Consider the following 17,242-nt stretch of genomic DNA (forward strand, 5'->3'; position numbering starts at 1 on the left):
TGAATAGGGTTATGAAGGAATAAATACAGTATATTTCAACTCTGACTTCCAGCATATTTTTCTGTTAAAATTCATACTTTACAGGTGAGAGTTTTAGTGAATCAGTATGCAATTTTGTAAAATATGCTACATTAGGCTATTTTTAGATTAACTAAATTCTAAATAAAGAATATCAACAATTAATCTGATTAATCTATAATGACATAATCCTGGCTTTAGTTTCTGCTATACAAGATTATAATTTAATGAAACCTAGTAATAATTTTCTAAGATATACTTATGGAAATATAATAGTTGTATAGCTCTTTATTAAAGTAAAATAAATCTCTCTCTCTCTCTCTCTCTCTCTCTCTTGCATCATAACACCAGATGGTGTCAAACACTATACACAAACTGTTCACTGTGTTTTCCAGGATTGAGGAGAAGAAAATACACAGAAAATGTGAGTGAAAAAGGAGAATGCTCTAGAAATATCAATGAGCATTTCAAACTACTCTGAATTAGGGCTTTAGGGCTTCTAACCCCAGATCTTTGTATTTGGGGTAGGTAAAATTATCTTTATTTTTCAAAAAATTTATTGGGTCCTTCAGTTATGATTACAAGCAACAAACCAGTCATCTCTGATACAAAAATCACGTTTTCATGTTACTTTGCAATTGTTAGACACTTCAAAATCCTGTTTATGCTCCTTAAGATAGGTAGCACACCTAACTCTTTTTCGTGCATCATGTGATAAAGTACATACATCTTTAAAGTTGTTGTTAAATACTTCCTTTGTAATCCTACTTACACTCTACATTTTAAAACATTATTCTGAGAATTCAGTCCACAGATTTCACATAACTGCTAAGGGGTTCATGGCACAAAAAAGGAATCCCTACTCTAAATAAATTTAGAAAAGTTAAGTTTAGGATTAACAGTGACAAGCCCTGCGAACCAAGAGGTCACCGATTTGATTCCCAGTCAGGGCACAAGCCTGGGTTGCAGGGCCAGACCCCCAGGGAGGGATGTGCGAGAGGCAGCCACACATCAATGTTTCTCTCCCTCTCTTTCTCCCTCCTTTCACCTCTCGGAAAACAAATAAAATCCTTTTTAAAAAAGTGACTAGACAAGTACCATGAAGTTTGTAATGAACTAAATGAAAATTACCTCTTCTGTATTTGTAGACTATTTTTATATTATATATCTCAATATAAGCTGAAACCAACTTACCACACCAATCAAAACATTGATTTAAAGGAAATAAGACAGATCTCCTCATAAAATCACAAATCAAGCTACCATACAAACTGTAGCAAGTAACTCAAAACTAAAAAAAGAAATAGGTTTAGACAACCATTTAAGAAAGCCAAGACAAAAGGACAGAATATACAGAAAGATGTGTGTCACACTAGATTATTTGGTTCAATGCTCACAACCATTAATGATGTCTGGGGCTCAGGCCTGGCTCGAAGGCCTCTGCCACCCAGACTGTAACCAGGTACGTATCTCTGTTTCCCGTTCTACCTATATTCGGTTGGCCAAAAAGTCTGTTTAGTTTTTTCTGTAAAAAAAGATCTTTACTAACTACCATTAATATTTATTGAACCCTTATTAACTATTCTCCAGGAATTATGCTGAATGCTTTTGTTTCGTGAGGTGCTATGTGATGATTTTAAAGGTCAGGAATATGGGGCCCAGGGTGCTGTCTTGTTTGAGATCACATGTTTAAATGTAGAGATGGGGGTTTGAACCATCTTTGACTCAAAGCCCATGCATGCACTTCACTCTATTGCAACTATTCACTCTAAATGCAACTATTGGGTTAGTCCAAAGGGTCTGTTTAGTGTTTTCCGTAAAATAAAAGACACAGCTTTCATTTTCACCCATAACTTTATTGATTTGGATATTTCGAGTGTGTCAGCTAACGCCCTCTATTGACTTCTAGTTTGAAGAGGCCAGGGGTGCTGATAAACATCTCCCAGTGCATAAGACAGCCCCACAGCAAAGGATTACTTGGCCAGAATGTCAGTAGTGTCAAGAAACTTCACAAACCGCTGTTGACACATTCGCTCAGTCAGAGCACATTCTCCATACACTGCACAAATCTTTCTTTTTGTGTGTGTGTTTCAGTTGCATTTTTACCTTTCTTGAAACAATAAAGCATAATATGTCAAAAATTGTGGCATATCTTCTTCCTCTCCAATATTGAAATGGCTGCACAAAAATTCACCGATTTTGATATATTTTTTAAAATGTACACTGATATGACAGCTGTCACAATACAACCTAACAAAATTGTTTCAAATGAAGTTAAAGACAACTAGGCACTACTAGAACCACCGTATGGAAAAAACTAAACAAACTCTGGCCAACCCAATACCTTCTACTCCTGTCAGCCTATAACCACACCCCAGTCATTTCCATCTCCATAGCTCTGCTCTCTTATCTGCAGCAATGTACACTCCACCTGTCTTTCAAGCCAGATATATGCAACATAGGTCCTCATCAAGCCCTCCCCTGGTCTGACAGCATTCCTGATCAACCAATTTAGCACTTAGTTCCTCAAATGTTCCACAACTGTGTCATGCAAGATAGCCTTATGATGAACCCCAGCTCTGTTCACTATGGGCAGAACATGAGGTTCCTGGAAGGACACAACAGTCAACAGTTAACTGATTAATATGGGTAAAAGAATGTCTAAAACTGCTAGTAAACTTAACACTCAGCACAAAAAAAGTAACTAAACCATAATAATTAAGTCATTCCTTCTTTAAAATGTCCTATCATTGCCTATAAAGCAGCACAGCGAAGTCAGTAAGATACATAACACTATCCATGCAACCTCACCTTTTTCCCAGCCTCAACTACCACGTAGGATAACTGCTCTAAATTATCTACTGAACATGTACCTGTTAATTTCTAATTTGAAGCCTTTAGTTTTACCATATCCTCCACATGAATTTTTATTTTTTTCCTGATATAAACAGGTCTTGCAAGGCATAGCTCAAGATTCACCTCTTAAGTCCTTCCTTCCCCAGAGAACACAGTATGGTCTCCCTTGTGTAAGGTTCCCAGGACACGGGCATCAATGATCTTATTACTTGTCATCGAGTACTTCCTTACAATATTTAAATGACTAAATGAGTCAAAGTAACTAAACTGAGAGCCATGGGATAAGGGGAGCCCATTCCATTCATGAAAGATCTACTTGGCGAGAGGTGAGAACAAAAAATGCGAATAAAAGTTTATAATCTGTGGTCCAAAGATCTGGGATTTCCCTGAATTTATCAAAAATTTTGGTATCAAAAGAATTATGTTCATTTTATTAAAGAACCATGGCTTTTGATCACATAGCAATAGAGAGATGTCCAGGAAGTAATTTCCTGGATATTATACAGGTTTAGTTATCTGTGTATGAGGCACAAGTTAGTGAGCTAGCTCTAAAGGACTCACATATTAGAATATATGCTAGGCCTCAAAAAGTGGCTTCCAGACCTCTTAGAAGACCAGCTTCAAATTTTAGTTTTAGGAGGCATATTAATCACAAGGGGGTGGTTCTGAGATATTAAAGAGATAAAAAGCTCCCTGAAAACTTGGTCTGCTAAAGCAGAGCAGAAGACACAGAGAGGACAAGACCCAGGCCTTACTCTCAAGGAGCTTACAATCTAGCAAGGGCTACTTAGTAATCACAACACAAGGCAGAACATAGTGACTTTTTTTTCTTAAGCAAATTACAAAGCACTATGGAGTCCAAAGGAGACAGATGTGACAATTTTTTGATTTGGAGATCAAGAAAGTTCACAGCACTGGACCCTGAAGGAGAATGATTTAAATTAGTAGAAATGGAAAAGGGAATAAAATGTAATGAAAAGCAAAAGGGTAAAAAAGACGGTAGGGATAAAATGTAAGAACAAAACACCAATTTCCAATTAAAAAATGATCCTTCCTTCTTAACAACTACTGGCTTTTATGTAGTAGCCTTTAGGAAGTTAAAAGGTCTAAAAGGTACTCAGCAATTTTGGGCCAACGGTTCCCACTCATGCTATTAGGGTGTTCTGTACAAGAATGTGTAAAACAATCTACTCAGAAAAGCAAGAATTATAAGCCCATGAGATAAACAACAATGATCACAGCATATCATGGTGCTATCTCTGAGGACCAAAGCCCCAATGGTGCAGCAACCAAGACATCTACGGAAAGCCAGAACCCAACAAGAGTTTAACTTTCAAAATAATACTGTTCACTTTCAAAAACTGCTGAAATGGGATTCTTGGTGAAGGCACTCTGGGTTTTATAAATTTGAGTAGGTGTTATGTTTGATGTGATCATGCTAAACTACTTGTGGTTGTACAAAAGTATATTTCTGTTGTTCAAGTTCTAATAATTATCCAGCCTCCCAAAAAATTGGTAAAATTTTGAAACCCGAGATCAATAAATCAAAAGAGAATCCCACCTCTGAGTATGAAGTAAAGAACATGTAAATGAAAGAGAATCAGGTTTTCATTCATAAGACATTGGAGACAAATACTTCTTAAATAACAAGCAAAAGGTTCCATTGTGAATGGAAACTAAGAACCACAAGTAGCCACAGTTCTAAGAGTTGCTACAGAAATTCAGACATAAAAACAGAGCAAAAGAATTCATATAAAACATTTTTTTGGCAGAACAAAAAGTTTTATTATTTTTTCTTAATTTTCATTATTGACATTATTGCAGATGGCCAGATAAAACTTCTTAATATTAACTAGGTTAAAGGATCTGATTAGGAATAGCCTATACTCACAAACCTCAATTTAGACAAAGAAATTGCTAAATTAATTTTCTAAACTGGACGAGTTGAATTCTACACAAAAATATCATGTACCTGTATTTGCTGGTGTGGCACAAAGCATTTTGAAGTCTAGTATGTCTTCAGCACCTGAAATAATTTCTGGCTTCATGCAAAACTGGTGTTTTGAGGATTCATTGTGAAATAGGGCAAAACCACGAAAGACTATTTCTTATTAAGATGATAAAGAACACAGCTGATTCTTATATAGAAGAGGGCGTATCTACAGGGAACTACAGGAAAAACAATGTACACATTCAGTTTACTCTTGCTAAAAAAAAGTTCGGAATTAAACCTAACATATCCACCTGGTATGAGCAAAGAGCGTATGCACATCAGAAAATCCCTTAAAGGGGTCTCATTTTGTAGACTTCATATGGTTGACCCTATTTCCAGTAACCTATCAATCAAAACTCATTTAAAATTAGCTATTTATGACAACTAAAAGAACAGTACGGTACAACTGATCTCCTAAGACCATATGTCAATTTCCCCATCGATAAAGAATTTGTAAACTTCAAAGTAAGATGTTAACCTTTCGCACTGAGAAGTTCACATTTATATTCCAGTCCAAGATTAAGGCGTATCAGAAATGTAAGGCCCATCAAACGGCTTCCAGCCACAAGGGAGAACTTGTCAACAAGATTGAGAAGCTTCCAGCCCCCTTTTAGTAATTCAAACAACTAATTTTCATTTAAAAAAATAAAAAAGAATCAGTAAACCCTAGAGTTCGTCATACCATGCCTTCAAAACCAGAAGGTTCACATGCAATATTTTCCAAGCATTTATGAATAAAAGAGCCAAGTAATTTCATTGTAGATTCTCTGTTGATTTGTGTGTATTTTTCCCCTAATGAAATTCTAACTCTTCTGAAAGGTACTAGTTTTCAAAATGCAGTAACTCAATTAAAAGACATTACTAATAAGACGACCTAGCACAGGACTCCTGACAATGGTAGATAACAGAGTTTTTACTATTTTTAAAGCAAAACAAACCAAGAGCATCACAATCACGTTACTCTTCAGAGAGATTAAATTAGCATTCAAGAGGATTGTGTCACAAGAGGTAACATCACCTCACCCACTCTCCAGGCCCTGGGATTTAGCGATATAGGAGCTAAAGAAAACACTAGTAGAGAAGGGTGGTCTCTTGCCAACAACCTCAGCATGGGAATCAGCTTCTTGAGGGGAAGATATAGAGGCTTTGCAAACCCACATCACTGCTGGGCTAAGAAAGGATGGCTATCAATAGCCTAAAATAAGCCACCCTCCTCCCATTCCCCCCATTCTTAGTTACTTAAATAATGTGCTGGCTACAGGGAGAGTAGAGAGAGTGACAGAGACACACACAGTACCTGTTGTTGAGAATTGTAGTCAAAAAGTCCCACAGTTGCTGCTGCTGAGTCCACAGGTACCTGCGTGCCTGAATAATCAAACTGAAGAGGCTCCATGCCCACATGTTCCATGGGGTCCAAGGGGACACTCTGGGACTCCATGTTGGAGAAATCCTCCACAGGCTTGGCACCATTGGTGCTGGTCAGCTGGGCTAAGCCCTCAGAACCATTCTGGTTTGAACCCAGAAGATCCACTTCATTAGCAGAGTTCTGGCAATTACCAGGGGTACGGCTAAACAGAGAAAGTAAAGGGCATTAAACCTTATTTTGAGTGGGGAGGGACACTATAGCAAGCCAAGTTTAAGGACAACGTCCGTGACATAGGTTATTATCAATAATACTTAAAACTATTTTCTGCAAAACAACCAAGACCATTTATGGTGTTTCCATGTTATATCCTATAAAATGACTCTTCTATTACTTGCCTTCCCACCACAACCCAACCCTTAAATTTACATTTACTGCTGTTAATTTACAATCCCTTTAACCAAGGGACTCAGATTTGAGAAACACTGGATGAACTACCGAAGTCACTACTTATGGCATCCATGAAAACAGAGACCCCAAAATGCAGATAATAAAATACGTCCTCAAAATCAACATCTTGTTAAACACAGAAACAATAGAAAAGTAGTTTCTAAGGGGGAAGTTCCACATCTGAAAATAATTCTATTTTAAGAATAATAATTTTTATACAGGTAAAAAAAGTCAATGTTAAAACTGTCTCCCCTTCTCCCCTTCTAAAAAAACCAGAAGAAGTAGACCATTACAAAATAGTACAAAATATATTCATTATCTAGGATATGTCCCTGGTAAGGAGATAACTCTAAGAATTAAAAATAATATGGGGATATAATTTATCATCCAAACCAGGACACTCCTAAAGCAAAAAGGGGCACTATTAATACATACCCTGGGACACAGGTATAAATAAGTACTGTCACCCTACGCAAAAGGATTGCAGGACTATATGATTACAAATCAGACTAATATAGAGTAATATTATAATCTAGTCAGAGGAGTGTAACCTTTGACTATATTATATACATTTTATCTCTAAAATCCTACAACTGGTACAATTTAAAGCTAATGTTGTGTCCCTTGACACACACAAGCTCTACCACCACCGCCTGCCCCAAAGTCAAATACCACAGAACACTGCTACAGGCTGCTTGAGATACAGGATGGAGCGGCTACCCGAACTCATCTGAAAGACCTTAGGTAACTCTCTATAACTCTCTGCCTCAAATTTCTTCGAAAGACTTTAATCCTTTACACTCACAAGATACAAAAACTAGATTTGAAATATTAAGCAACTGAACACTGCTCTACAAATAATGACCCAAAATATATCATAATTTTGACATTGGTAGATATTAGTGTAAGATACATGTATGTGGTCAGACGTGCACATATTAGCTTTAGACTAAATTAAGACTATTCAAAATTAAACTATCTATACATCACTGACCAAGGATTTTCAGATTTTTCTAATTACATATCATCACTAAAAGTTACCTACTTAAATGAAGACTACTTGCCAAATGTAGAAGACAAATATGCAGCACCATTTTAATACAGCGTATAGTAAATTATAGGTTAAACCCTATAGCAAATTAATCATGACCAGAGATGGAATGAGGTGCATCCATGGAAAGATATGTTTAAGAAAAGTCATTTAAGCTGCATCTCTGGTTCTTTAAAATAAGGAAAATGATATCTGACCCACCTACCTCAAAGGGAGCCTGAGTCTTGGGGAGCTTATGAGTCTCAAATAAGTTCTCAACTGTTTTTCCATCTACTCTAACTTGCCAGAGAAACATGACAAATTGCCATTAGTAACCATGGTTTCTCCCGAGACAGTGATTTGGGAGAAACTTGGAAAAAGTCCCAAGTTACCCATCCCAGGTGATTTTGATATTTGAGAATCATGAAAAGCATTTATGAAATCAATCTACAAATTCAAAGTCTGTTGTTTTGGCAAAGCACCAGGCATTGGCTGCTCTTAGAAAATTCATCCTTACCAGTTAATTTATAATCTTTGTGGTATGGCCTACACTAGACTCAATTCTTAAAAAGGACACATAAGGAAGGAAAAAGAAAACTGAAATCAAAATAAAACTAAATCAAAACAAAAACCCGTAGCCCCCATTCAAAAATCGGAAGTTTAAAACATACAAACCTAAAATCTTTGACGTCTGCGTCAATCCCATTCTGCACTGGTAAACCATTGGTCTTGTCCATCACATCACCCTCCTCCTTCAAATCTCCTAGCTTATCTCCATCAAACGTACCCTTGTTCTTCTTTTCACTTTTGTCGTTTTCATCACTGTCTGCATCCCTTGGGCCCTGTTTAAAAAATAGCTTCAGCTTCACTAATCATCAACTAATGATAGTGGGCAACCACTGTGGACACCAGACTATACTAAATTCTAATTAGAACAGGATAGTGTCTGCCCTTTTAAGACATTACAATCTAATTAACAGACAACACAGCGGCAGGAACACTGCAGAAAGTCTTGTCAAATGAGGGAGACAGACATACATTTATGTTACAGAGTTTAGGACAGTCTTACCACGCCCAATGTCCCACCATCCCTTTTTTTTCCTTTCTACCAGAAGCCCGGCCAAAACTTTGTATCTTTTGTCCCTCTTCTCTACTCTCAAATCTAACTCTATGTAATAGCGTAACTCCTAAGAAGCTCCTGGTATTGTATCTGGAAGTATAATTGGAAAAATGTTAAGTCTACAAAAAAAAGAATCTCCTACTTCAACACTGCCTATGTAAACTCCTCCCTTACTTCCAAATATTGAACTAAGTGTGGCCTGACATCATTCCAATTCAGTTACTCTTGAGATACACGCCTTGCCAGTTTGCACTACTCCCACCCCTAGTTCCACCCTGTACCTCACAGCGTATTGCATCTTCACCAATAATCCTTAACTTCGATTTTTTTATCCTTCAAAACATGTTAAATCTAGCTATGATATTCTTCCACCAATCTCTCTATCTATCTACCCATCTCTCTGCCTGTATCATATTAGATTATTTTAAGATTACATGGAGTACGTTACATTGAATCACTGATGCAGCAGAATTTATCTTTGAAGTGTTTCAAACTGTGAATAATGAAGGACTGGACCTAAAAGAACTGATGTGATGCCAAGCATGCTGATGTCCTGTTTTCTAAAGAAATTAAATCTGTCTCCTCTTACCAACATTCTAAGTTAAGACCTGGACATATGAAGCTAATGTGCCTTGATTTCCAAAAGGAAAAGAAGATGTAGTGGTGTGACATGACGTGGTACAGAGAGTTTGGCACAATCTTACCAAAGGGTAGCTACTATTTTTGTTAAAGTAGACAGAGGCAAACTCCCTTGTCCCCCACCTCTGACTTCTGGTTTGAGGAAGAAACAAACAAACAAACAAAACAAAAACCAGATCAAATTAAAGCTCCTGGTAAAAGGCAAAATCAAATCAGAAGATGATGAGTGCTGCTGTACAGCATCTCCAGCCACCACAACCAAATTTCCTTGGGGAGAAATCAATAATGGAGGCTGGAGCAGCAAACAGTTGTAAACGGGTAGGCCTCCAAATGCAAAACATACAAGTGCTCTCAGAGTAGTTCTTAAAGATCTCTGGCTAGAAAAGGGGACTCATGTACCATGATATGTTTAGACCTTTCAACTACCAGTTCAGAGTCCATTGTACTTTCAAAAACCACTCTCTGTTCAAATGCAACACAGAAAAAGAAAGATGTCGTGGCTAATATGAACAAAGGAATATATACAAGAAGAAACTAAGGATATATAACTTAGTTTCATGTGGCATCAAGATGATATATCACAGTCTTGGCAGCCACTGAGTTGTGGCTTTCACAGCAGAATCTTCAAAGTATAAGATTGTTGGTGGTTCAAAAGGAGTGAGTGGCAGCTAATTAAGCACCACAGTGAGATCTCAAAGCAAAGCTGAAAATATGACAGGTTTCTTAAGACAGAAAGTTATTTCAAAATGTCCAGAGACAATAGCTCCCTCTTACTGCAAAGGTAAAACTGACAGAAGCTCTTTCATTTTCATATCCCCAGCATTAAATACAGTGCCTGGCAGAAGCTTAAAAACTATCACAAAGAGAACTGTATTATAAAAAAAAATTCCTATAAAATTTAACTCTGAAAAGAAGAAGGATCCTCTCCCACTGTCTTTAGATGAGAATCCCAGAGGTGGAAATATTAACTACATAGATTAGACATGATCAATGTTGATAATAGAGCATTAAAAGGATCATACAACTAACACACCTCAGTCACTTTCCACAAATCTACAAATGAAGTCACTGGCTTAGAAGGAGCAGCTAAGCTCCAACATCTCACAAGGAGTTCACAAGGTCTGTGGGCCAAAGTGGGAAGATGATGGGATAAAGTAGTAGTAGGAGGTTTCACCAACAAGCAAGAAATCTGGTGACAGGGAGACTCACTCGTCAAATCAATGCTCTGTGTTATCTTTCCTCAGTGACCCTTAACAAGGGCTTGCTGAGAAGCTTTTTGGCCAGTCTGGAAGCAGACTGCTGTAGCCTGAAAACCTGGCCACTGATACTTACATTCTCAATTATATAGCTAAAGGCTAGGTTTTCAAAGGTAGCCCTGGAGGTGGGCTGCTTTTCACCTATACAGCCCAGTCAAATAAAATATAGCTGCCTGGTTTTCTACTCCGAGTAGGTTATTAATGCCTCCGCAGAACAGTAGGTTCCTTCTATTTGAAAGCGGGGGGGGGGGGTCCCAAGGGAGTCTTCCATTCCTTGATATAGATGTAGGGGTGTATTCATTTTGTAAAAATTCATGAAGATGAACACTTACAAGTTACAAACTTTTCTATACATAGGTCATGGTTCAATATAAGTTTACTTCAAAGGAAAAAGTTCAGTAAATCAACAACAGGCCTAAATAAAAATATTGACATAAAGTCTGATTTCTGAATGGTACCAAAAGTCAAAAATCTAAATTATTATGAGAATACAGGATTCATGATCATAAAAATGGTCCTTCAGAAAAGTGAAGACTGGGGGTATAAAAAGACGGGTACATTTTACGGAATTGTTTTTAATTGTTTTAATGTTTAAGATAAGGTGTGTTCACAACTACACGGTATTTAAGAAAGTACTAACTCAGACTGCACAGAATCTATATTCTATTTCAATTACCTACACATACTGGTCACAGGACTTTGAACAGGTTATTAAACCTGAGCCTTAGTTTTCTCATCTCTAAAGAGTAATTTTGTTTAAAACACAGTAGTTCCAAACATTTATGAAATAATACATGTGCGAAAGCTTTGTAAAATATAAATCATTTTATACAAAAGTAATGTTAGTAAAAGCTATGCACTAGGAAGGTATTTCTTATATAACATTATCTGTGATGTTAAGATTAAAATCTTAAATGCCCCAATTAAGTAGTTTAACTTTAATATAGGCATATATAGTTAATATGACCCTACTAGGGACACTGTCATTTTCACAATGCAATGGCTCTATGATTAGTCTGAGTATCACAATCTTTTTAAAATTTACGAGTGTCTGGGCTTGCTCCCAGAGATTCAGACTTAATTAGTCTGTACAAGTTCCCACAAATGTTATAAAAGAGTTCTGCAGTAACTCCAATTAAGCGGTCACAACTGAATACCACTGTAATTAATTCCAACATAAACATCATAAAAGCAGAGTTTACATTTTGCGTTTTTACCATACACTACCTAGTATATAATAGTACTGGAAAAGTCTATTTAGCTAAATGAAAGAAAAAACAAAAAAGGGTTAATAGCATCTTTTTATTGTGGATTTCAATGTCAACCCAAGCCTGTAGTATTCAAATACAGGCTTCAGTAAGGGCTCAAAATGTAAGTGGCCAGGCCCAGTCAAAGTCTCAAGAGTTGGGCCAAGAAGGGCTCTGTGAGACCCCAGATCTACAGAGGCAGAGGAATGTTCCATTGCTAGATATTAAAGAACTGAGAAAAAAGCAGACAGAGGAACTATATATTTTAGAGATCATAGTACATCCACTTATGACTCAGCTTCCACAAAAGTCTCATATAACAGGAGGAATATTTCAGGGAATATCAGTTAATTCTGAGTGAAGTTGAAGAAATGAGAATTTAATTTGCAATAAGTTGCAAATGATCTTATCACAAAGCTCCATATGGCACAAGTTATATTTAATGAAATTAGTAACTTTCCTCTCCTCTTTTTAAAAAGGCATATTTAACATATCTGATTGACACACTGAGTCCAGAAACCCTAACATTAACTAAAAAATTGTTTTCTCCTGCATATATTGTGTTTTTTACAAAATGCCAAAGAACTGAAATGTCAATTTCCTTTAAAGTTCAGCAGTTTATAGCTCCACCAATAATAAAAAACATTTTTTTTGAATTATTAAAAATGGTGTGGCTCAGTCGACCCGCACCAACCTGCAGACCAAAAGATTACCAGTTTGATTCTCAGTCAAAGCACATGCCTGGCTTACAGGCCAGGTCCCAGTTAAGGGTGTGCGAGAGGCAGCCGATCAATGTTTCTCGCATATTGATGTTTCTCTCCCTCTGTTTCTCCTTCCTTTCCCCTCTCTCTAAAAAAATATTTTTAATAAGTATTAAAAAATGAGTAAAAGTTTTGAAATCACTAGCCATGTGAATTGAATTACTCTTTTAAATTGACCTATTACATTCTATGAGGAACTCAACTAATAAACAAACCAGTATGACATAACAGAAAGCAATATAGTTAAGAACTGAAATTAGAACAAAGTTGGAATCCAGGCACCATCCCTTTCAAGTCTCATTTTTCTCACCTATAAATTCAACAGTTACCTCAAAGGGTTGTTTCAAGGATTAAATAAGACAATTCATGAAAGAGCAATTCTTTTTTTAAAAAATTCTTAGCAGTAGTCTATCCAATTTTCATTTTTTACCACTGCCTTTTTTTTAAACACACCGACCCTCACCTCTACTCCCCCAAAGCTTCAAATTGCTAGACATCTCATGTTTTCCTCACTGGAAAGAAACTGTTAGGGTTCTAATCATTAGATTCTTTGTCCCACTGATTTTTTTCTGAGATATGCATAGAAAATCCACCACCAACTACACCTCATCAAATCTGAGACACCATCAATTTGTAAGACACACAATCATTTTACATGCTGCTAAAAAGGAAACACTGGGCATACTGTTATTTGAAAGATGCATCCCAACTTCAAAATGAACAAAGTAAGGAGGTGTGCACTTTAGAAAGAGTGGAGCACAAAATACACCAGGCACTGTATATATGATCACCAAATTCCTGGTGTGCAGAAAGCTAAGTGTTTCAGTCTGTTGTGTAACCACTAGATCCAGAAGAAAAAAAATATATCTTAAATGTGTAGAATGGTATTGGTTATTACAGAAATCAAAACCAAAAATAGGTTTTCTAAAAGTTTCTTTTAACTTTTTATCTAGCCAGTGTCTAAAAACTTGACACTGCATGTAGATTTCACGGAAGCTCAATTCTGAATGAACTCCACTCTGTAAAAAAAGTTTCTGTATTTGATCCGCAACTTCCTGGATAATTTAAACTTCCAAGGAAATCATGTCTTATCGTAGTATTTAACAGACTTTAATATGCATACAAAATCATCTAAGGGTCTTGTCAAAATGCAGGCTTTGATTTAATAGGTCTGGGCTAGGGTCAGAGATTCTGTATTTCTAGTAAGTTTCCAGGTGATAATGATGCTACTGGCCCACAGACTTTGAGGAGCAAGATTTTACAAGGTTTACAAAGCATTTTCATATATATTACCTAGTCATATGAATTAGACTTTTGGGTTTTTAATTAACCCCATTTCTCAGGTAAGGAAATTAAGATCCAGTTGAGACTTAAAACCAACTTTTATCTTCATTATATAGCATAAGTTGTTTAAACAAAGTAAATTAAAGTCACACTAGTCACTTAAAATAAATGCAGTAAAGACCAGAAAAGCAAGTCATCAAATTTTATGACCCAAATGAAGTGCTGCGAGTATACAAGCACCCTCCAGGTCAGAAGGCAGGCAGTCTGCACAAACAAGCAGAAAGGCCTCCCACGAAGCTTTTACTAAAAATCTTTTCTCTGAGATTTGCGTGGTCTTCACCCTAATTGAGGTTTACAGTGGTCTTTCTCATTTCACTGGGTACCATAAACCAGAAAAGATAGAAATTATGAAAGACAGACGTTCTGGCTGGCTAGCCTTCAATCTATTTGAAGATCAACCAGTACTAAAAGAATCAATTCTATAGCAGTCCTTAGAAAATTTTACCCAGTGGCCTCAAAATATCATAGTTACATGTGATTTTGTAACCATTCTGAACCATGATTTTGGGGGGATGGGAGGTTTATTCTAGGAATAAAATGATAGAGAAATAAATTAATTAAATGAAAATAAAAGACGACCCTGACTTAACTGGTATTCTGAGGTTTCCTATTCTGAAACTGCTATCCTGAAGTTTTTGTTTCCTATGTGGAATACTACCAAAAAATTTATAGTGCCTGCTAGGAACAAAATACTGCTATCAAATTCTAATTGTCAGCCTGAAAGTATTCTAATCACAGAAGCCAAAACTACTAAACTGAATCCGTTTCTACAATCAAAATGAACTTTGAAAAGCTAGACAAAGAGTTAAATATACCTTCATTCCAGCTGTAGCCAGAAAACATTACTGAAAATGGAAAACCACTCTATAATGAGTAGATTGCTTTGATTCTAAACCAAGCCTTCTTTAACTGAAAAGTTAATCAGAGTCTGGATTACCTGCTGTCAGTATCCGAGGATATGATCCCTTAGTATTTGTTTTGAGGTCCACATTCATTATGCCATCAGAAAGGATGTTTTCTGCTCTAGGGGATTAAAATGAGGCTTTTCCATGGCTTAGTGAAGGTAATGCTGGTACAGCCACCCAAAAAATAAAAACATCTGAGTGTTCTGACCCCAAAACCACCAATTACCCACCCTTTAGTATTATTAGCTATAAGAAACTTACTGGCCTCTGAATTCAACACTTTGAAGGACAGACTAGATTTTTTTAAAAAGCTCACCTTTTCCAAGAAGAGGCATGCATATCATGACAATCAAAGTGATTCAGGTTTCCATGACCAGAGCTTTGGTCAGATGTTATCCTAACCAACAGGCAGAGCAAAGCCAGGTTGGGCATAAGATCAGCAGGATACAACCACAAAGTGATAAAGTAGTTTACTGATCCTCAGGCATCCATCCACCAATACTGAATATGCCAATGTGATAGCTTGATGTCCCTGACCAGTCCCTCCCATATTACACTTTAGATGGCACCCAGGTCAAACTAGGGAATAATATTTCATTACACACAAGCATCCTTCTGAGAAGAAGCTGGAACACAGTTGTGCAGAATTTTCATTTATCTTAATGCAAACCTCAGAAGCTCAGTAAATCATCTGATTGTTAATGTTCAACTTCACGACCTCTGTCCTGAGGTCTTAACTTCTGGTGACAATACCGTTAAGAGCTAAAAATCACCAGTCTCCCAAAACAACTAAGGATGGAAGTTGTCTTTATAAATACAAATACAAGACATAGTGCAAAAGGTATAGCTTTGTCATAAGATTAATTAATGAAACAATTGTTTAAAAAGAGAAAATCAGCCCTGGTCAGGTAGCACGGTGGTTGACGCATTGTCCCAATACGCCAAGGTTGCGGGTTTAATCCCCCGGTCAGGGCACATACAAGAATCAACCAATGAATGCATAAATAAGAGGAACAAAAATTGGTGTTTCCCTCTCTCTCTCTCTCTCTCAAATCAATAAATTAAAATATAAAAATAAAATATATTTAAAAAAAGAAAAACAGACCAAAAAAATCATCCAATCCTAGCATTTTATCTTTCTCCCTATTCCAATTATTTTTCTGCCTCCTGCAAATTTCACTATAACTCAGGCACACACCTCGTGAATAATATACGATAATTAGAAACTGATGCATAACAGAGAATTCATGGCAAGAGTCCTCGGGTTCCAGTTCACCACACTAACAACTTACCTATACACAATACTAAGTTTTCTCCTAAAGTAAATAACTAAAAGTTATTGGCAGAAATTAGAAGGCAGCAGTTCCTATGAGGAATTGTGCTCATGAGATAATATGACAACAAAAAAAGAGGTAAGCTGGGGATGTACTAACACCATTCTTCCTACAGGACAATAAGCAAATGATCATTTTTGCCTGATCCCATTCCCCACATTCAAAGGGTAGATCTTGTTTCCCAAGCAGCCTCTTGGGAAGGTTCAAATAAAAACTGTCTTTTCCTATCTGGATCCACAAGCCACTAAACCTGACCAACATCAGTCAAAAGACCCAAAACAATCAGGTCAGCTTTGGAATGGCTAGCACTCAAGACTAAGACAAAAGCCCCAGATTAGTTCCTTGATCTTCCTATGGGTTGATCCCCTTCTGGCTAAATTCCTCACACTAAAATTCTAGATGTGGAGATGGGAGAAATCCAAACCAGCCTCTTAAATAGTTCATTTCACTTCATTCTTTTCTGGTTTTTCTGTGTGATTAAAAGCTCCAGGCATGTCAAGTGCCAATGTCAGTGGAAGCATCGCCTTAGACATGCCTAGAAGTACAGTTCCGTGTGGACCTGTTCTCTTCATGCCAACAAATCATTCATTTAATATCCACTAACATATTAAAGAACTGTACTTCACACTTGAGAAAGCTGCACCAAAAATGAACTATTGTTATTTTAAAGAAGTTTCGAGTGGAATGGAGAAAATAGTACCAAGACTCTGACACCTAGCAACAGATGTATACCAATAAAAATACTGACAACAAATGCTGTAAGATAAAGAAAGCTATGGAGGAAAAACTAATATGTTTTGGGGGCAGGGGAGGTCTCTTAAATGACTGCTAACAAGTAGTATTAGCCCAAAAAGACTTGGGGGAGAAAGAGCTTCGAAAAGGTATAAAACAATCTGAGTTGCGGACAAAAGAGGGAAGAGAAATTC

At 36.8% G+C, this 17,242-nt stretch overlaps 1 protein-coding gene across 7 annotated transcripts in view; it reads right to left on the reverse strand.

Moving 5' to 3' along the window:
* The window catches only part of PUM1 (pumilio RNA binding family member 1), a 118,354-nt gene that overhangs the window by 52,453 nt on the left and 48,659 nt on the right, over positions 1-17,242 (reverse strand). For all 7 annotated transcript variants that reach the window (XM_054571878.1, XM_054571877.1, XM_054571874.1 and 4 more), the window contains 2 exons: positions 8,386-8,552; positions 6,165-6,435 (listed from right to left, as the gene is read on the reverse strand). In XM_054571878.1, the coding sequence (XP_054427853.1) occupies positions 6,165-6,435; positions 8,386-8,552 (438 nt within the window). The remainder of the gene's footprint in view (positions 1-6,164; positions 6,436-8,385; positions 8,553-17,242) is intronic.

The sequence above is a fragment of the Pteronotus mesoamericanus genome, unplaced genomic scaffold (assembly GCF_021234165.1).
Source record: "Pteronotus mesoamericanus isolate MK-2021 breed Mesoamerican mustached bat unplaced genomic scaffold, CSHL_Meso_final contig_221, whole genome shotgun sequence".
NCBI classification, from domain to species: Eukaryota; Metazoa; Chordata; class Mammalia; order Chiroptera; family Mormoopidae; genus Pteronotus; species Pteronotus mesoamericanus.